The 22,442-nt window shown below is 35.9% G+C and overlaps 1 protein-coding gene across 4 annotated transcripts in view; it reads right to left on the bottom strand.

Annotated features, from left to right (window-relative positions):
• Positions 1 to 326: 326 nt before the first annotated feature.
• The window catches only part of ZNG1A (Zn regulated GTPase metalloprotein activator 1A), a 55,636-nt gene continuing 33,520 nt past the window's right edge, over positions 327 to 22,442 (bottom strand). For 2 of the 4 annotated variants that reach the window (XM_017883795.1, XM_017883809.1), the window contains 6 exons: positions 19,948 to 20,004; positions 14,939 to 14,990; positions 2,662 to 2,730; positions 2,493 to 2,558; positions 1,242 to 1,371; positions 327 to 854 (listed from right to left, as the gene is read on the bottom strand). In XM_017883795.1, the coding sequence (XP_017739284.1) occupies positions 748 to 854; positions 1,242 to 1,371; positions 2,493 to 2,558; positions 2,662 to 2,730; positions 14,939 to 14,990; positions 19,948 to 20,004 (481 nt within the window). In that variant the 3' untranslated portion in view covers positions 327 to 747. The remainder of the gene's footprint in view (positions 855 to 1,241; positions 1,372 to 2,492; positions 2,559 to 2,661; positions 2,731 to 14,938; positions 14,991 to 19,947; positions 20,005 to 22,442) is intronic. The other 2 variants (XM_017883798.1, XM_017883816.1) reach the window with 1 other exon arrangement.

Raw genomic sequence — 22,442 nt, 5'->3', positions numbered from 1 at the left:
GGATAATTTGAGCAACAAAATAAAGTAGTATTAAATTGTAACCCAAAGTATAAAATATTCATGTGTCCACACTGATAAACATAAATGAGCGAACTAATAAAGCGAAAGCAACAACTGTCCCTTGCAGAAAAATTTCAATTAATTATGTAGACACTCCACTCCCAAGAAAGTACACTACAACTCCTCATTCTTTTAGTGTGCGCGTTGCATAGTGATTTCCTTCCAAAGAGCACAGTATGAAATGGGGGAAAACAGTAAGTTTACAATGGAGAAATCTGACAAACACTCCTTCAGCCAGGTGATCAGGTGGCCAACAACAACATCAATAATAGTCATAACCTTTTATTTCATGTAATAAAATGGTGACATTTACTTGTTTTAAAAAAATTAATAACAATGTAATCATTATATCTCTGCAATCAGCTGAAGTTCTAAGAAAAACTGACAATGTTGAAAGTTTTATCATCATTGTTATAAACTTTCATGTTCAGTGTATGTAAACTCCAAAGTCAATTTCAAAAGGTATTTTTGTGAACTGTCATTCTTAAAGAAAAAAAAGGGTATTATATATAATTGTATGAATGTTCAATGTTTTACAACACTGATTTGCTACATTTTATGTATGCTGTAAAATACCATTTTAAAGTATATTGGAATTCGTAACTAAAGTAATAAATAAATGCTTGAAATATACCCAATAGAAACATTTTTATTAGCCAATCCTTTTGATAATAAATGCTTCTAGTGTTATGTACAAACTTGATCTTCTTTGAAATGTGTTGTCCACCACTTTTCTGTTTCTGTCACAGTAGCTATAAATAGCTGTTTAAGGATATCCTTATCTAAATTCCTGCCTGCAAACAAAACGAAATATGACATGATTACATTATGCTTATTAAAATGACACAGTTCACCTATCAATTGCAGTTCATTAAATGCTTTATGGTGTTTAGAAATTTACAAAAAGAATAGTAATTGAGTAATTCCATCCTTAACTTTCTAGTTAAGTATATCAAAACCACATTGGTGGTTGGATTAATCACTTTTCTAAAACTGAAAAAGAACAAAAGTCCTAACAAGGTTTTATGAATGTTATAACATGCTAAAGACGAAACATTGGCCACAAGCTCATTTAGTTATAAAAGAGGACCTGAATGGTTAATCTGTTTAAGTGGCACATGATATCCCTTTCAAATATATTTTTCACTTTGTTTTAGAAGTGTTAATCCTTTGTGACTTACCAATGAGGACCAATCGATTTGTTCTCTCAGTGTCATCCTTCCAGCTCACTGGAGTCTCCTCCAGATCATAGAGCTCATGGACACCCTGGACAATCACTTGTTGTGGTTTGTCTTTGATTGACACCAATCCCTGCTCAAAGGAGAATTGACTGAACATTAATCAGTCTCAGTTCAAACTTAAAAGCAGAAATAGAGCATCAATGTTAATGAATTATTGATATTCACTTAAAAATACAAACTGTTAAGCTGAGAAAATTACTTAATTCCAATTATTTGTGAATTACAAAAGTTTCTTAATATTTTAATTTTCAAAAAAGGTTTCTGTATATTGTTTTTTTTTTGTGCAATCTCCTTTTCTAATGATAAAGTTAGTACATATATTAGGATGGTTTTTCAGTGTTATTTATCACAACCAAAACCTGAAACAAAATGATGAAATATATATCATATCCTATTGATTAAAGATTTTATATAATGTTTCAGTTTTAGTGGGAAAAGTTGAGAAGTTAAAGGATTTTGGTTATATTATATTAAATTAAATAATTTGTTTTAGAAATGGGTTGCAATCAATGAACAATGATGAAATAAAGAAAAACTATTATATTTATCTGAATAAAAGTTCATTTTGTATTGATTTGCAGAAATGAGAAACGAATTATCTGATAAACTGGCTCCTATGGGGATGAAATTAACTTATTTGAAGTAATGTTCTTAATATACCAAAAACTTTGTGCACACTTGTGAGCACACAAGAGTAGACACTCAACTTGATGACGGTTAAGCATACACCTAGAATCACTGCTTCCTGGAAGAAATACCGTTCATGACTTAAATACCCAAATTTCAAGTAATGTGAGTGGGTTTCTAAACACAGAACAAGAATTATTCTAGTCCTTTGTAACTTTGTTTAGAGTATGACAAATGTTTAGTGTCTGCTAAATGCATCAGGAAGCATAATGTTCAGCAGAAGTGAGATTTGCAACATTATTTCTCTGTACTTGGGCAGAGAGAGCAGAAGGTAACATTTCAAAGCACACAGGTTGTTCTAGCTGCAACCCTAAAGGAAGCTATGCAAATAAATCATGCCTTATGCAGCGATTTCCAAAGCTCCTTTTCAGTCATGAAAATAATAAAGAAAAATGAACAAAGATGATTTGTACTAAAACCAGTGTTTCTGTTTAAAACCAAATACAGTTTTTTTAACAGCCAAGAAAAGGACTTTGTTCAAAAGTCTACAACAGTAAACTGTACCTTCAGCCTTATGACCTCCATGCAGTGATTGTCCTTGTTTCTCACATTCTTTTCCCACAGGAGATTCTGTATCAAGTGACATATTTTAATAAGACCAACCATTGCTAATAGCAACAACTATGTAACAAAACCATTGATAAATCATTAATCAGTTAAAAATTGCATTCACCTGAATAAATATATTAAGATGTTCTTCCTTTGCATTTCCTGGTACTTCAAATGTGATTGTAATAATACTCTGTAAATCAAGGGAAACAATAATAATTCTTTATAGTCATATCAATGTATTTTTAAATCACAAATTTTAAGATGAAAAGGTACATATTCATGGAATTTTACATTGCCTAAACCATATATATTACGTATTATACTTTCCTCAGCATGTGTGCTGTTTTTTTGGAATTAACAACTCCATTTCCTACATTCTGCAGAGGTACCAATGGGTTTAGTATTTACACAAACTACTACCTTGTATTTTAAAACCCACTCAAAACCCTGATGAAAGGGTCCTCATTATTTAATTCATTCTTTCGTGGATTCTCAGCAATAAGAATATATTTAACACATACAATGTACTCACTACACAGGGCCAGATACTTTTGCCTGAGTCACCTCATTTCATCTTTTGACTTACTCTTCACAACAATCCTGGGGAGTGAAGATAATTATTTCATTTTATAAATTGGGGGAAATAAGAGTCAAAAAACAAGCTACCCAGAGCCAGGAATAAAACTCAAAACTAAAGTAAATTTGTTCTCTTAAAAAAAAAAAAATACAAAAGAAAGGCTTGGCTTATCTTTAACTGAATAAGCATGTGCCAAGAGGAGAAGAGTTCTTAGCGGTGAGAATGATAGGATAATGCCCTCTTTGGCTTTAGTAAGGGTGACATCATCATGTATTGAATATTAACTTTAGGATTTATTTTTCTTCTTTATCTTGATAAATCTCTCACTGTCTACCCTAAAGAAACAGAAGCTTAACATTTCCTCTAACAGGTCACATAATTAAAACCCAAACTTCCCTTTGCCAATATAACCCCAAATTTCAAACTCAGAGACGAAAATACACAAGGGCTAAACATAACATTATAAAAACATAAACCCCATCTTGGAAAATAGAGGCTCAAAAGCCAAGCTCAAAATGACTTTAAAAAGGTAGAAAATAATATACTGAAGCACAGCTTTGCATAACTTCCTAGAACTGCATATCTGGCCTAGCAATTTTACTCACCATTACATAATCATATAGGCTTACAACAGAAAATACAAAAACAGCAAAACTATTTTTTAATCCAAACTCAGAGAATCGCTAAAGGTAAGTATTAAAGGCCAATTTAAGCACAAACATGAGACATTTCTTTCTTTCCATAGGTTATTGGGGAACAGGTGGTGTTAGCTAACTTCTTCAGCGGTGATTTGAGATTTTAGTACACCCATCACCTGAGCAGTATGCACTGCACCCAATTTGTAGTCTTTTATCCCTCATCCCCTTCTCACCCTTTACCCCTGAGTCCCCAAAGTCCAATGTGTCATTCTTATGCCTTTGCATCCTCATAGCTTAGCTCCCACTTATGAGTGAGAACATAGCGATGTTTGATTTTCCATTCCTGAGTTATTTCACTTAGAATAATAGTCTCCAATCTTACCCAGGTCACTGCAAATGCCATTAATTCACTCCTTTTTATGGCTGAGGAGTATTCCATTGTGTGTGTGTGTGTGTGTATGTGTGTGTGTATATATATATATACACATACACACCACAGTTTCTTTATCCACACATTGACTGATGGGCCTTTGGGTTGGTTCCACGTTTTTGCAATTGCAAATTGTGCTGCTATAAGCACGCGTGTGCATGTATCTTTTTTGTATAATGACTTCTTTTCCTCTGGGGTGGGATACCCACTAGTGGGATTGCTGGACAAATGGTAGTTTACTTTAGTTCCTTTTTTTTTTTTTTTTTTTTTTTTTTTTTTTTTGAGACCAGAGTCTGCTCCTGTTCGGCCCGGGCCTGGAGTGCAGTGGCCAGCCGGATCTCAGCTCACTGCAAGCTCCGCCTCCCGGGTTTTACGCCATTCTCCTGAACTCAAGCCTCCCCCGAGTAGCTGGGACTACCAGGCCACCTGCCACCATGCCCGGCTAGTTTTTTGTATTTTTTTTAGTAAGACGGGGTTTCACCCGTGTTTTAGCCAGGATGGTCTCGATCCTTCCTGACTCTGTGATCCGCCCGTCTCGGCTCCCAAAGTGCTGGGGATTACAGGCTTGAGCCACGCCGCCCGGCTTTTTTTTTTTTTTTTTTTTTGAGGACGAGTCTGGCTTCTGTCACCCAGGCTGGATGCAAGTGGCGCATCTCTTGCCCTCAGCTGCAAGCTTCGCTCCCGAGTTTACGCCATTCTCCTGTCCTCAGCCTTCCGTAGTAGCTGGGACAACAGGTGCCCGCCACCAATGCCCGGCTAATTTTTTGTATTTTTAGTAGGAGACGGGGTTTTTTCACCCGTGTCAGTCAGGATGGTCTCAATCTCCTGATCTCGTGACCCGCCCGCCTCAGCCTCCCAAAGTGCTGGGATTACAGGCGTGAGCCACCATGCCCAGCCATACTTTTGTTCTTTAAGGAATCTTTTTTCCATAGTGGTTGTACTAGTTTACATTCCCACCAACAGTGTAGAAGTGTTCCCTGTTCACCACATCCATGCCAACATCTACTATTTTATTTTTATTTTTTTATTATGGCTATTCTTGCAGAAATAAGGTGGTATCACACTGGTTTTGATTTGCATTTCCCTGATCATTAGTGATGTTGAGCATTTTTTCTTATGTTTATTGGCCACTTGTATATCTTCTCTTGAGAATTGCCTATTCATGTCCTTAGCCCACTATTTGATGGGATTGTTTGTTTTCTTGCTGACTTGCTGGAGTTTGTTGTAGATTCTGGATATTTGTTGTCAGATATATATATATTATGAAAGATTTTCTCCTTCTCTGTGGGTTGTCTGTTTACTCTGCTGACTGTTCCTTTTGCTGTGCAAAAGTTCTTTAATTAAGTCTCAGCTATTTATCTTTGTTTCTATTGCATTTCCTTTTGGGTTCATGAAATCCTTGCCTAAGTCAATGTCTAGAAGGATTTTCCAATGGTATCTTTTAGAATTTTATAGTTTCCGGTATTAGATTTAAATCTTTAATCTATCTTGAGTTGATTTTTGTATACAGTGGAAGACGAGGATCCAGTTTCATTCTCCTACATGTGGCTAGCCAATTAACCCAGCACCATTTGTTGAAAAGGGTATCCTTTCCAAACTTTACGTTTTTGTTTGCTTTGTTGAAGATCAGTTGGCTGTAAGTATTTGGGTTTATTTCTGGGTTGTCTATTCTGTTCCATTGGTCTATGTGCCTATTTTTATAACAGTACCATGTTGTTTTGGTGACTATGGCCTTATAGTGTAAGTTTGAAATCAGATAATGTGATGCCTCCAGATTTGTTCTTTTTGCTTAGTCTTGCTTTGTCTATGCGTATATGTATGTTAAACCATCCCTGCATCCCTGGTATGAAACCCCTTGATCATGGTGGATTATCCTTTTGATACATTGTTGGAATCAGTCAGCTAGAATTTTCTTAAGGATTTTAGCATCTATGTTCAAGGATATTGGTCGGTAGTTTTCTTCTTTGGTTATGTCCTTTTCTGGTTTTGGTATTAGGGTGATACTGGCTTCATAGAATGATTTAGGGAGGATTCCTTCTTTCTCTCTCTTGTGGAATAGTGTCTTTAGGACTGGTACTAATTCTTTGAATATCTGGTGGAATTTTGTTGTGAATCCGTATAGTCCTGGACATTTTTTTGTTGGTAATTTTTAAATTACCATTTCAATCTCCCTGCTTGTTACTGGTCTGTTCAGGGTAATTCTTCCTGATATAAGCTAGGAGGGTTGTATCTTTCCAGGAATGTATCCATCTCTTCTAGGTTTTCTAGTGTATGTGCGTAAAGGTGTTCATAGTAGCCTTGAATATCTTTTGTATTTCTGTAGTGTCCGTTGTAGTATCTCCTGCTTCATTTCTTATTGAGCTTATTTGGATTTTCTCTCTTCTTTTCTTGGCTAATCTTGTTAATGGTCCATCAATTTTATTTATCTTTTCAAATAACCAGCTTTTTGTTTCATTTATCTTTTGGATTTGTTTTGTTTCAATTTCATTTAGTTCTGCTCTGATCTTCTTTCCTTTCTTCTGCTGGGTTTGTTCTTGTTTCTCTAGTTCCTTGAGGTGTGACCTTAGATTGTGCTCTTTCCAACTTTCTGATGTAGGCATTTAGGGATATGAACTTTCCTTTTAGCACCACCTTTGCTGTATCCCAGAGGTTGATAGGTTGTGTCACTATTGTCATTCAGTTTGAGGAACTTTTAAATTTCCATCTTGATTTCATTTTTGACCCAATGATCATTCAGGAGCAGGTTACTCCAAGTATCGGCATGGTTTTGAAGGTTCCTTTTGGAGTTGATTTCCAGTTTTATTCCACTGTGGTCTGAGAGAGTGCTTAATATAATTTCAATTTTCTTATAATTTATTGAGGCTCATTTTGTTGGCTATCATATTGTCTATCTTAGAGAAAGTTCATGTGCTGTTGAACAGAATGTATAGTCTGTGGTTGTTGGATGGAATATTCTGTATCTATCCTTTAACTCCATTTGTTCCAAAGTACAGTTTAAATCCATGGTTTCTTTGTTGACTTTCTGTCTTGATAACCTGTCCAGTGCTATGCTGTCAGTGGAGTATTAAAACCCCTCACTATTATTGTGTTGTTGTCTGTCTCATTTCTTAGGTCTATTAGTAATTCTTCCATAAATTTGGGAGCTCCAGTGTTAGGTGCATAAATGTTTAGGATTGTGATACTTTCCTGTTGGACAAGGCCTTTTATCATTATATAATATCCCTCTTTGTCTTTTTAAACTGCTGTTTTTATCTTTAAAGTTTGTTTTGTCTAATATAAGAATAGCTACTCCTGCTCACATTTGATGTTTGAAATGTCTTGGTCCACCCCTTTACTTAAGTTTATGTGAGTCTTTATGAGACTCTTGAAGGCAACAGATAGTTGATTGGTGAATTCTTATCCATTCTGCAATTCTGTATCTTTTAAGTAGAGCATTTAGGCCATTTATATTCAATGTTAGTATTGAGATGTGAGGTACCATTCTATTCATCATGCTATTTGTTGCCTGTATACCTTGTTTTTTTGGTTTTGTTTTTGTTTTATTAATTGTATTTTTGTTTTCTAGGTCCTGTGATATTTATGCTTTAAAGAGGTTCTGTTTTGATGTGTTTCCAGTAATTGTTTCAAGATTTAGAGCTCCTTTTAGCATTCTTGTACTGGTGGCTTGGTAGTGGTGAATTCTGTTTGTCTGAAAAAGCTGTATCTTGCCTTCATATATGAAGCTTAGTTTTGCTGAACACAAAATTCTTGGCTGATAAATTGTTTTGTTTGAGGAGGCTGAAGACAGGGCTCCAATCCCTTCTAGCTTGCAGGGTTTCTGCTGAGAAATGTGCTGTTAATCTGATAGGTTTTCCTTTATAGGTTACCTGGTGCTTTTGTTTCACAGCTCTTTCTTTAATCTTAACTTTAGATAACCTGATGACAATATGCCTAGGCAATGATCTTTTTGTGATGAATTTCCAGGTGTTTTTTGTTCTTCTTGTATTTGGATACCTAGGTCTCTAGCAAGGCTGGGGAAGTTTTCCTCAATTATTCCCCCAAATACGTTTTACAAACTTTTAGATTTCTATTCTTCCTCAGGAACGCCAGTTATTCTTAGGTTTGGTCATTTAACATAATCCCAGATTTCTTGAAGGCTTTGTTCATATTTTCTTATTCTTTTTTCTTTGTCTTTATTGAATTGGGTTAATTAGAAGACCTTGTCTTCAGGTTCTGAATTTCTTTCTTCTACTTGTTCAATTCTATTGCTAAGACTTTCCAGAGCATTTTATATTTCTATAAGTGTGTCCATTATTTCCTAAAGTTTTGATTTTTTATTTATACTATCTAGTTCATTGAATATTTCTCCCTTCACTTCTTGTATCATTTTTTTTGATATCCTTACACTGGGCTTCACCTTTCTCTGCTGCCTTAGCTTAACAACTAACCTAGTGAATTCTTTTTCAAGTAAATCAGGGATTTCTTCTTAGTTTGGATCCATTGCTGGTGAGCTAGTGTGATTTTTTGGGGAGTGTTAAAGAACCTTGTTTTGTCATACTACTAGGGTTGGTTTTCTGGTTCCTTCTCATTTGGGTAGGCTCTGACAGAGAAAAGGTCTAGGGCCGAAGGTTGTTGTTCAGATTCTTTTGTCCCACGGGGTGTTCCCTTGATGTAGTACTCTCCCCCTTTTCCTATGGATGTGGCTTCCTGAGAGCCGAGCTGTAGTGATTACTATCTCTCTTCTGGATCTAGTCACCCAGTAAGTCTACCAGGCTCCAGGCTGGTACTGGGGGGTAGTCTGCACAGTCAGGAGATATGAACCATCTGTGGGTCTCTCAGCCGTGGATACTAGTACCTGTTCCAGTGGAGGTCGTAGGAGGGTGAAATGGACTCTATGAGGGTTCTTAGCTTTGCTGGTTTAATGTGCTATTTTTGTGCTGGTTGGCTTGCTGCCGGGAGGTGGCACTTTCCAGAGAGTGTCAGTTGTGGCAGTATGGAAAGGAACAGGTGATGTGTGGGGCTCTAGAACGCCCCAAAACATACGAGATATTTCATCTCCACTGTTACTAGTAATAGGAAAAGCAGAAAAGTGCTTTCTTGCTTGATATGAGAAGTACAAGTAAACTAAAAAAAGGTTCAAATTGAACTTGGAAATGTGAGACTTTTAAAAGTACTTATTTTGTCACAACAGTCAAGACACTAACAACCACCTAAATGTTTAGGACAGTTGAATGGATAAAATAAATGTGGTAATATATATATACAACCAAATATTATGTATCCTTAAAAAACATCCTCTCATATGCTGCAACATGGATGAATCTTGAGGACATTACACTAAGTGAAATAAGCCAGTTACAGAAGGACAAATATTGCATGAATCCACTAATATCAGGTGTCTAAAACAGTAAAACTCACCAAATCAGAAAGTAAAATGGTGGTTACCAGGGGCTAGAGGGAGATGAAAATGAGGAGGTGCCATTCAATGGGTATAATTTTAGTCATGCAAGATGAAAAAGTTCTAGAGATCTGTCGTATAACAATGTACATACAGTTAACGATACTGTATTGTATCCTTAAAAATTTGTGAAGAAGGTAGATCTCATGTTAAGTGTTTTTTACCACAATAAAAAATATACAGTCATGGATACATAAAGAGAAATGAGTTGTTGGGCGATTTTGTTGTTATACAAACATGATAGTGTACTTACCCAAACCTGGATGGTATAACCTACTACACACCTAAGCTATGCTGTATATAGCCTATTGCTCCTAGGCTACAAACCTGTACAGCATACATTTTACTGTACTGAGAAGTGTATGGAAATAATAACACAATGGTAAGTATTTGTGTGACAGGAATTTTTCAGCTCCATCGTAATCTTATGCAGTCTGACTAAAACGCTGTTATGCAGTGCATGGTTATACTTATTTTTAAATCTTAATAAACATACTCTATTTTAAATTATTTTATAGCTTAAGGTAATAATAATATGCATTTTAAATGACAATTATTTTCTTTCTTCATTAAAGAAATCACTACAATAACTAAAAGTCCACATAAAATATACAGCAAAAGGTTGTCAAATGAAACATTAACTGTCAGTTTAAAAAAAAGAAATTTAGTCTTCAAAATGTTTAAAATGTATTTTAATGCAAGTTGGAAAACTATATTGAGAATGTCTCAAAATACGACTCAAAATAGATTTATTGTTAACGATTTTAATTTAATAATTTTTTTTGAGATGGAGTCTCACTCTGTTGCCCAGGCTGGAGTACAGTGACACGATCATGGCTCACTGCAGCTTTGAACTCCCAGGCTAAAGCAGTCCTCCCACTTCAGCCTCTTGAGTGGCTGGGATTACAGGTACATGCCAACTTGCCTGGCTAATTTTTTGTATTTCTTGTAGAAAAGGGGTTTCAGTATGTTGCCCAGGCTGGTCTACAACTCCTGGGTTTTTAAGCCATCCACCCACCTTGGCCTGTCAAAGTGCTAGGATTACAAGTATGAGCCACCACACCCAGCCTAAAGATTTTTATAATGACTTTTGCTTTTGTCAGGTTAAGTATGTGACTTAATATTTTTAAGGGGTACAATAAACTCCAGTATGAGGCAAAAAAGGGTTTAAAAATTAAGATAATGCATCATGGGGCTCAAGAAGGGTGATCTGTATTTTGGAACTAGATGTTTTCCTACATCAATAAACTATTTTCACATTTCTAATGTGAAAATTAAAAAAAAAAAAAAAAAAAAATCTGTAATTCCCAGTGCAGAAGATTAGGGTCACAACTCATAGTCGGTTCTAATAATAAACTAAACATTATTTGTCACTTGGGTTTTCTCATCCACCTTCCCACTCTCCAAACTCAGGTGTTCCTTATGGGGAATAAACAAAGAATCAATGAAAAATAGATAACTGCATTAAAAAATCAGGGATAGAGCCTTAATAACACATACATACTATGTCCTAGGTATTACCCATTGCAGACTTTTTTTTCCAGTTTTGTTTTGAATCTAAAATTAATTCCTTTTCCACGTATGCGGACACAGAAAGAAACAGAAAAGTGAGGCAATAATTCAGAAAACTAAAGCAAAATAAGGAATTGTCTCTAAAATAAAATTTAAGAACAATTTACTCAGGTTTGTTTATTTAGTCTGTTTCTTCTTTAACCCACTGGGTTATTTCTCCATTTTCTACTTTTTTGCAAACAATAATACCTAACATGCAATAACTTCTATATGTTTTCTTCATCCAGAACACTAAGCCCCCTAATGTGCTTAAACTCAAAATCTGTACCTTCACACTCTAGCCCTCTGTTCTTCTTTGCCTGTATAATATCTATACTATAATATCTGGCCACCAGGGACAACTGAATATATGGCGTTATCATCCAAATCACTTTGCCTTCCCACTTTTTCTATTTATAGGTTTCTCTAGTCAGTCTAGGCTTGTTTTCCATCACCCCTTCGTTTCTCTCTGATCCATACTCAGTCAGATAGGATATTCAGGCAAGTCTACCAGTGAAACAGCTCTGGATTTATGCCATTTCTAGTCTCACTGTAACCAACATGTTTCAGGCCTTCATCACACAGTATCTTCCCACATGGTCTCCTGACTCTAAAGTCCAATCTAGCTTACATAACACTCCTAGACAGCACAGCTTGAGTTCTCTTTGTCTAGCAAATTAAAACCTAATACCTTAGACCGGGATTCCAGTACCAACTCTCCACTAAGACTTCTGTACCAGAGACCTACTCATCTATAAGATTCTCACCTTCACATTTTTAAACATCCATATTGCTCTTTTCCTTACTTCTTCCTGTCAAAAAAATCCTACCAGTTCAAGGCTATTTTCTATTAAGTCAGACTAGCACTTACCCCCCCTTCTTTGACTGGGAAGGGGCAAAAAATAACTCTTTATAATTTTGGATACCTTTTATATCTTGATTTGAGTGGGAGTTAGAAGGATATGTGTTTGAATGTGCATATAGACAGATATATAGGTACAAATATACTTAAAAATACATTGAGGCCGGGCACAGTGGCTCACACCTGTAATCCTAGCCCTTTGGGAGGCCGAAGAGGGTGGATCACCTGAAGCCAGGAGTTTGAGACCAGCTTGGCCAACATGGTGAAACCCCATCTCTACTAAAAAAAAAAAATTAGCTGGGCGTGGTTGGTGCATGCCTGTAATCCCTGCTACTCGGGAGGCTGAGGCACAATAATTGCTTGAACCTAGAAGGAGGAGGTTGCAGTGAGCCAAGGTCGCACCACTGCACTCCAGCCTGGGTGAGACTCCAGCCGGAGCGAGACTATGTCTCAAAAAAAAAAAAAAAAAACCCAAACATTGAATTGTACACTAAAATTACACATTTGCATGCTTTACTGTATGCAAAGAAATAAACCAAACCAAAACAAACAAAAAACTATCTTCATGGAGCATTTGATGGGGTTCAGGACATGCTATCCCAAAATATGGCACCTCAGTATTTGAAAAAATGGCAGAACCAGGAAGGTCACTCTCACCTTCTGTCCTGAAGCAGGTCATAAAACCTAGGAAAGATTTTCTGACCTTCTGCTGATGCAGGTTATAAGACCCTCATTTAAGAGGTGCCCTCTCTATACACAGAGGAAAAGAACATCCTTAAGTCTGAATGTGAAGGGTCACAGAGAAAAATCTGAGCAAACAGGCCTTCCTAAGTTCTTCCCAGTTTATTATTATTAGATCATACTGTTTTATCTAATTATGCTTCTCCATTACTATCCTCTTCCACATCGTAACTAGCATAAAACATACACAGGTATGTTTTATGAAGGCTCCTGTGTCAAGTAAAACTTACTAAATTGGTATGTTGAAATTTCTCTTGATAGTTGGTCTTCTGTTAGAGAGATCTCAGCCATTAATCTAGTGATAGGCGAGGAAAAGATACATTTTCTCCCTTATACCTCAGATCCACTGAACCAAATGAAATTGTTTATGCCTCTGAATCCCATAGCCCTTTGCCTGTGATACTATTTTTCCCTATTTTTATATTATCTAAAGCAGGACAGTGCATCAGAAGCTCCTACAGAGGCTTCAAATATATAGACATGCCCTATTTAGTAGTAAAATGACATAATGTCTGGAATTTGCTTTCATACACTCCAGCAAGGGCAACAGGTACATACAGGCTCATTATACTATTCTACTCTTATGCACGTCTGAAATTTTCTATTAAAAAAACATTTGTTTTTTTAAATACTCCAGGCAAAAGAAATGTTGGGAGGATAGGTGAAATAAAATCAGCTAAATGTTGATGCCATTTAAACTGGGTGATGCACAGAAGGGGTTTACTTTACTATTCTGTTTACTCTTTTATATCTTTGAAATCTTCCATAACAAAACGTTAAAAATATACACTAATATACACATACCCAAGTCCCAATCCTGGAGATTGAGGGGTGAGAACTACTGAGTTATCGAATTTTTTTTTAAAAAGCTCCCATTTGATTCTGACTTACAACCCATTACAAAAGCTTTTCATTCTTTTAATAAATATTCACTGAGTATCCACCAAGCCCTGTCCTAAGGAATAAAGATTTTACATTTAAGGAATTTATAGACTAATGCAAGGCAAAAGCATTTCAGCTAAAGTACAAGGTATCATAACTGCCACAATAGGGGATCATTCGAGATTCTACGGGTGGAGACACTGGCTGCTCCAAATGTTCATGGTAAGTGAGTACTGCATTTTCTTCATCTTTTCATCCCTATGATTCTTGGCATCATGTTCTTTACCCAGAAGCTCAAATGTGCTTCATGTTCATCTATATGACAGATATCGACTATCATAAAGAACTGGGTTTTTTTTTTTTTTAAAAACCATAAATTCTATCTCCAAGGACTTGTATTTCTCTCATTTATTCATTTTAAAGAGAAGAGAAGAGGAATATCCTACTAACAAAAGTTTCACAGGGAAAGGTGTCACAAACATAGTAGTAAACCTGCTCATAAATATGAACCAAAATGAATACAAATGCAAGTAGCTGTTATCTTGGACCTATTACAACCAACAGCAATTCAAAAACTGAGTGATCACTTGGAGACAGAGGAAGGAAGACTAGGCACACTGCTCACTTACACATCCCCTACTCCACCCCTCAGGGTTTTAAGTGGAACAAAGAAGTTATCCTAAAGCTCTACGATCTATGATCTGCTTAACAGAAACACAAGTACAGTAGAATTATATTTAATTTGTTCCTAGCATCTTAGATATTTACCTTAGGGATTAGAATTTTAGAGCATTAGAATTTTAGAGCATTAAAAACATCTTAAGAAGTTCAAATTTATAGTGCCCAGCCGGTTTCACCTGAAGGTGAAACTCAAAAGTCAATTTTATTTAAATAAGCCATGGTAATATCAGACCTTTCCTTAAACAATTCAACATACTTAAAAACAGACTGCCTACAGAACCCCCAGGCTGCTTTTCAGGAGTAATCCCTATCAGAACTAATCAATATGCTAAGTAATCTACAGAATGGAAAGGCTAGAAAGCATGATTTCCTCAGATTCTAAAACAAATCTGGTTTGATGAATTCCTATTATGTGTTAAGAAATTGAATTAGACTATGTCAAAAGCATTTAAGATTCCAAAAATTATCAACACAGTTCAAAATACCATTTTAGAAAAGGTTACAATAAAATAGTCCTAAACATAGCCAATTTAGTTAAAGACGTCCTTTAAAAACATTCATTAGGAATTTTGGATTTAGATTTTTTTTTTTTTTTTTACCTGATCAAGGTGAGGTTGTGTTCCTGGCACATGCTGAAGTTTTTTCTGCAAACTAAAAACCACTGATTAGAAATTCAGAGATGAATGCACTTCTGATTTAACTTTATACGTTATTTAGTGACACAAGGATGATGAAGTGACTTTCCATAACTGACTATTTTACTATTCCGTAATTCCAATTTTACACGTTGTTCACAAATTCCAATAGAGAAAAGCTGGCAGATTAAGTTTTTAAAAAATTTCTTTTAAAAAAACACACATTCATATATACAGATATGCACACAATAAAGAAAAAATTAATCTTTTAGCAACACTATTTTGTGTGGTTAAATATGTCAGTAGATTTCTTTACCATTCCAACAGGTTTAACACAAGCTTAAATATATATATATAAAACCATTCTAGTATTGCTCAGAGTTCCTTAATTTTCTCCTGCTTCCTAATGTGCAAATAATGCTGGCACCTAAAGAAAGTTAAAGGATAAATTTTCCTTTATCAATGTTTTCCCCTGAACTTATTTAAAAAACAAATAGTATCCATAAATTTTCTATATAGTCAGTTACCAATTGAGAGAAAAAGAAAGTCAGAATGTGAAAAATGCATTGTTCTGATATGCAAAGCACAAGAAGATCAATATGGCATAACAAATTACAACCATAACAACTGTAGCATACATTTCAACACTGATGGGGACAGGACAGGAGGGAGAAAGGACTTAAAACCTTGCAGATGTTTTGCCTTGAAGAACAGTGAGGGGTAAATTAGTAACAGCAAGTTTAGGAAAGAGAAAGAACTTGCAGGAACTATTGGAGGGAATGAGTCTCTTTGGGGGGTCCTAGTAGGGAGAATGTCAAATTAAATCCTTCCCAGCTGGTTGCTCAGGAAAAGATTCTCCTGTTTAGCAGCTAAGCACACACAAAAAAGTCATGCAACAGCCTTCTCTATAGTGGTGAGATCACATTAAATAGCTACTTCAAGTGTCACTAAAGCATTATAACTGCTCTTAAGTGTAGAATGAGATTACTTCAGAAAACATTTTGAAAATCATGTGCTTTTCCCATATGTTCAGTATTTAATGTTGTTGGACAATGACTGCCTAAAACTTCATATGCAGAAAAAAAAAAAAAAGGAACAACGAGCATCTTAAGTTTAGTTCCCAGTAAGTCTCAGAATTTCATGCCCTCTATTTTTTCCCTGTCATAAACATTTTTAAAAGACTAATCTAGTGGATAAGCATATGCTACCACAACCTGAAATTCACGAATCTGAAATCATCTTACACATTAACTTGTAATCTTATAACAATCTGCATCTCTGCACACATAAAATGTAAATTCTGTACACATAAAATGTAAAAAATCTCAAACAGTTTAGTGTTTTGTATATTTAAACCATTATGTTCTACAAGAAACAATAATTTAGGTATTGTCAGTAAGATGGAATTAGCAACATTTCTATTTCTCCCAAGTAAAAATATGGAATGATATAAAGAACTGGATGCCTTAATGAAAGTACCTGTATTACAGCAAATTACAGCAAAAGACAGAAGTAGAAAGGAAAAACAAAAATTGATATACTGAATATCAAGGTGGGAAATTATTTCATACTCTAATTCTTATTAGTGAAATAAAATGCTAAAAGATACAATACGTAAAGGGAAAAAATAAAATTTCAACTAAAAAATATTTCAGTGTTTAACATATTAAATGACAACCAACTTGCAAGCTCTTGGACCGAACAGAGATAAATTAGTTTAAGAAAGGCGAATTGTGCTGGGTTCAGTGGCTCAGGCTTATAATCCCAGCACTTTGAGAAGTCAAGTAGGAGGATCACTTGAGGCCAGGAGTTCAAGATGAGCCTGAGCAACGTAGTGAGAGCCTGTCTCTACAAAAGAGTAAAAACAAAAAAAGTAGCCAGGCATGGTGGTGCAAGCCTGTAGTCCCAGCTACTCAGGAGGCTGATGGGAGGATCACTTGAGTCCAGGAGTTCAGGACTGCAGAGAGCCATGACAGCCACTGCACTCCAGCCCAGGTGTCAAGAGTGAGACTCTGTCTCAATAAAATAAAATAATTAAATAAATATATAAAAAAGAAAAGGCCAAGTGTGGTGGCTCATGCCTATAATCCCATTACTTTGGGAGGCTGATGTGGGCAGATCACTTGAGCCCAGGAGTTTAAGATCAGCTTCAGCAACATAGCAAAACCCCATTCTCTACCAAAGTAAAAAATTAGCCAGGTGTGGCAGTGCATGCCTATAGTCCCAGCTACTCAGGAGTCTGAGGTGGGAAGATGGCTTAAGCCCAGGAGGCAGAGGGTACAGTGTGCCGACGTCGCACCACTGCACTCTAACCTGGGCAATAGACCCAGACTCTGTCTCCAAGGAAAAAAAAAAGAAGAAGAAAGGCAAATTTCATGCAGTATTGTTTCATTTTTTCCCCCTCATAAACATATTTAAATGTATCACAGGATCTGTAACCATCAAAACTGCCCACAGTATCAAACTAGTAGTTCTAATCCAGATGTGGAGGATGAAAGGGATCATGGCTAACTAGTGAAAGAGCACTGATAGCCAAATGAAGGCCTGGAGCCTTGAAGTAAAAAGAAGAAAAGGATCATCAAGAGAAAAGTTAGGATGGACTAGACTTCTGGTTATTTCAGAAATGGGTAGCAAAAGACAAAGGCTCTTAAGCTCCCAGAATTAGATGACAACCTCAGCCAATCCATCTCCCTAGTAAAGCCAGAACTAAGACGGGAAAAAAGGACCATTTTTAAATGAACAAGCCAAATTTATGCTTAGGGCTATATTAGTTTAATGGAAGAACAGTCATTTCAAAATTAGTAAAACAAAAGTTTCATATGAAAAAACACAGTATAATTCTGAATGACTTTCATACAATCATTATCAAGCATAAGTGATACTGGACACCTGAAGCTGACATGAGGGAAAAAGGCTCAGGGAGATTTCACAACTTTGTACAGTAGTGGCTTGAAAGGATATGACTATATTTACCATAAAACAACAAGTGGTCATTTTAACCATGCATAATTTATAAGAATTTTTAGAAAAATAGAAATAACTCACATGTAATTCAGGTACACCAGACTTTTCTGCCTTCCTACCAACAGGAACTAGAAAAGCAAAATGCTGATTTTTTCCAGGTACCCCGAAAATACCTTTATAATTTTAGCCATAATTTGTTTAGTCTAAAAAGGTACTGCTCCAATACCAGAGCTACAGGTGAAAAACATATCTCTCAACTGAAGACAACTTCTTGAATAACTCTGTCACTGACAAGTTTATTCTCTGAGCTTCAGTTTCCAAACTGAGATGGAGGAATAACTGCCCTGCCTATCCCAGACTTCTGGTTGCTGAAATAATCTCAATCAATTTCTTTTTTCTTTCTTTCTTTCTTTTTTTTTCCTACAAACTACATGCAAATTTAATTTTTCCAATTTATAAAGTAAAAGGGGTCCGATAAAACACTATCGTGTCCTACCTCACAGGTTACTGTAGGTATTGTTTTCAAAATGTGAACAATACTACAGACTGAAGGTGGGGAAAAAAAAAAAAAAAAAAAAACTAGTTGAAAATAGAATTAGCTTTTAAGGGCATGGCTAAGGCCAAATTAGAAATATATATATAAGGCTGGGTGTGGTGGCCCACACATGTAATCCCAGCACTTTGGGAGGCTAAGGCAGGAGGACCACTTGAGCCCAGGAGTTTGAGACCAGCCTAGGCAATATAGCAAGATCCCATGCTTACAGAAAATTTAAAAAAAAAAGTCAAGCATGGTGACACATGCCTGTGGTCCCAGCTACTCGGGAGGCTGAGATGGGAGGATAGCTTGAGCCCAGGAGGTCGAGGTTGCAGTAAGCCATGTTTGTGCCACTGCACTCCAGCCTGGGTGACAGAGAACCCCATTTCAAAAAAATAAATAAATAAAAAAGAAAAGAAATACATATAGGAATGAGAATTAGAAATCTCAAGTATAGAGCCACCCACCATGCCTACCCTTAAGCAAACCTGCCCCACCAATTCAAAATACCCAGAGAGATGTCCATGTTCATGATCTTATATGGACATATATGAGACTTACGAGATATTCATTGCAGCATTATTTGCAATAGCCAAGCTGTGAGAACAAGTTAAATGTCCACTAACAGAAAAAGGGATAAAGTAAACATGGTATATGTAGAAAATGGAATATTATTCAGCCTTAAAAAGGAAACCTTGCCATATGCAAAAACATGGATGAACCTTGATGACTTTATGCTACATGAAATAAACCAGTCACAGAAAGACAAATAATGCATGATTCCACTTGTGTCAGGTAATTAAAATAGTCAACCCCACAGAAAGAGTGTAGAATTGTGGATGCCAGGGGCTACAAAGATAGGGAAATGGGAAGCTGCTATTCAAGGGGTATACAGCTTCAGTTATAAAGAGTGAAACGTTCCAGAGATCTGCTGCACATCCTCATGCCCATAGTTAGCAATACTGTATTGTACACTTAAAAAATTGTTAAGAGGGTAGATCTCATGTTAGACGTTCACACTATAACAAAAAAAGAAAAAGATACTGATGCACCAGAATAACTAATCTTTCTTCCCTCCCTTACCAAAAAGATTCCCCACAGAAGGCAGAAAACTAATCCATTATTAAAGTGAAGAGAGTTATTTGTGTGAGAACCCTAAGCTAAAGTTTTCTATGTATTTCATGCATTTTCTCATGGAAAGAGTGTTATACATAGTGTTTAGTGTAGAAGTGTTAACAATTAGCCTCTAAAGTTAACTATCATTTACACTATAATTTCTACAGGAAAATGCAATATGATTTCCAAACAACCAATCAGTAAAACTTCCAAGAACACAACTCATTAAGAATGGTCTTGTACGCCAAAGGAATGGCAGGAAGCTTAAATCAAGGATGCAATTGTGCAAATCATTCCCGTTAACTATGGGGAAAAAAGGTACATAACAATAAAAGTAAGCAAATTATACAAAACATACCTTATTCCAGAGAGACTATCAAAGGCATGAAGATCTAATACATTAGAGAGATCAACTCTAAAAGGAAGAAAACTAACATGAGCAGCTGGAAATTCTGTGAAAATACATCCAATTAATCAAGAAAAAAAATCTCTGACTCTTAAAAAATTGTATACATAGAATTCATAGAAGTGGGCAAATCATATAAGATTTGAATCACAGTTGAATCAAGATTGAAAATTATTTGGTTATTACTTCAATGAATTAGCTTTTTTTTTTTAACTTTCAATTATCTTTTCAATCCTGAAATTTATGAGCTTTCCAAGTACATTTTTATAGCTAAAAAAAAAATCAGCTAAAGAACAGAAACTTTTCCAAGCAGCTTATTACTCAAAAGATGAAACAAAAGAAATGACAAATAGAATTAACAAATAGGTACATTCCAAATACCTCTGCAATTTTTGTATTTCTTTTATTCCCCGTCCCTTGATATAACATGTAATATAAAAACGAGAAGTCAAATAACCAATGTACAAAATATTAAGTTACTCTAGGACCCTGATCTTCACGTGATTTGATTTCATTCATTCAGAATGGGGCTGCATGTAGAAAGAAAATTCCCGCCATCCGAATAGACATCATTTCTCTTAGAATTATTTAATGATAATTAAATTTATTTAATTGAATTCAATGATTCAAATCAGGTGAGAATAACATCACAATTAGCATTAGGTTTGGTTTAAATATAAAAAAGCAAATTTATAAAGACTGGTGATTGAGTTATAATTTTAACATAAGCTCAGAAAACAGCAGAGGACAGGCCGGGCGCGGTGGCTCATGCCTGTAATCCCAGCACTGCGGGAAGCTGAGGCAGGCGGATCACAAGGTCAAGAGATCAAGACCATCCTGGCCATGGCCAACGTGGTGAAACCCTGTCTCTACCAAAAACACGAAAATTAGCTGGGTGTGGTGGCACGCGCCTATAGTACCAGCTACTCGGGAGGCTGAGGCAGGAGAATCACTTGAATCTGGGAGGTGGAGGTTGCAGTGAGCCGAGATTGCACCACCGCACTCCAGCCTGGCACAGAAAAAAAAAAAATACAGCAGAGGATAGAGATTTCTCCATAGTCAAAGTTAAGGTGAAGAAATGTTTAAAGAAAATGACAAATGTATAATTTCAAATTTAGATTCCAGAAGCTTGCCAAACATTTGTTAAATTTTCTTACAAGGGAAAAAAAAATCATTGGTCAGATTCAAGATTTTTTTTTTTTTAATGTACAAACATATAAGAAAAAACATCTCCTTTATCTTAGGACTGACCAACTGTGCCTGCTTTGTTTATTCTCAACAGTCTATCACATACTCATACTCGTGGCAACAATACTGTGTTAGATTACGAATGCTTGTCTTGGCAAAAGGCAGACAAATTCCCATCTTACTACTCCAAAGTTCTATGTTAATAGACTATAACAACAACTCAAATTCTGGGCATTTCAGATTTACAGAATTAGAAAAATGATCAAGCAAAGAAGTAAACGTTCTATGAAGAAATTTTTGAATATCAGTTTACACTAAGAGGCCAAAGTCTTAATATTAAACATATTTCCTTTTTCACTCCCCACCCCTCCCTCCACTACTGAGCATATTTATATTGACAGGTCACAAATGAGGGGCACAGTGACTCATGCCTGTAATCCCAGCACTTTGGGAGGCCAAGGTGGGCAGATCACTTTGAGGCCAGGAGTTTGACACCAGCCTGGCCAATGTGGCAGAATCCCGTCTCTACTAAAAATACAAAAATTAGCTGGGTGTGGTGGCGCCCACCTGTAATCCCAGCTACAGGGAGGGTGAAGCAGGAGAATTGCTTGAACCCAGGAGGCAAAGGTTTCAGTGAGCCAAAATCGCACTACCGCACTCCATATTGGGGGACAGAATGAGATTCTGTCTCAAACCAGAGTGAGATTCTGTCTCAAAAAGATAAAAAATAAAATAAAATAAACCAAATGAATGGAGTTTCCCTCCAAGTTTGTCATCTTCATCTTAAGAAAGAGCTTAAAGTTTAATAAAGTTTACACATGCCAATTTTGTGAATATCAAATTCAACAATTTGGAAACATAAGCTTCTAAATAAACTGTTTCACTGTGACAGTGTCCTTGAGAATACATGTCATCCAGAGGTAATTCTGCTTTATACTCAGATTCTTTCCATACTTCCAAAAAAAGGATCACTATTAGATCTGTACAACAAACTACACTCTTTTACAGAAAATAATAAAATATCCAAGTCTCTCACCAAATTTTCAATAAAGAAGAAAAGTGTAAGCTTCCAGATGAAAGTTTCTATAGCTTTCCCCAAATTTAGTACCACCATGAAAAGAAATTCTTCACTCATTCAAGGCATATGGCTAGAAAACTAATTTCCATGGCATCAAATTAATTTCCTCCTTTGGAGATAAAACCATCAGATCTTTTCCAAAGCATTAAAATAGACAAAAAAAAAAAAAAAAAAAAAAAAA

This window comes from Rhinopithecus bieti, unplaced genomic scaffold (genome assembly GCF_001698545.2).
Source record: "Rhinopithecus bieti isolate Rb0 unplaced genomic scaffold, ASM169854v2 scaffold_641, whole genome shotgun sequence".
Lineage (NCBI taxonomy): Eukaryota > Metazoa > Chordata > Mammalia > Primates > Cercopithecidae > Rhinopithecus > Rhinopithecus bieti.
Note: the sequence above shows the minus strand (reverse complement) of the source record. Positions and strands in the feature narration are given on the sequence as shown.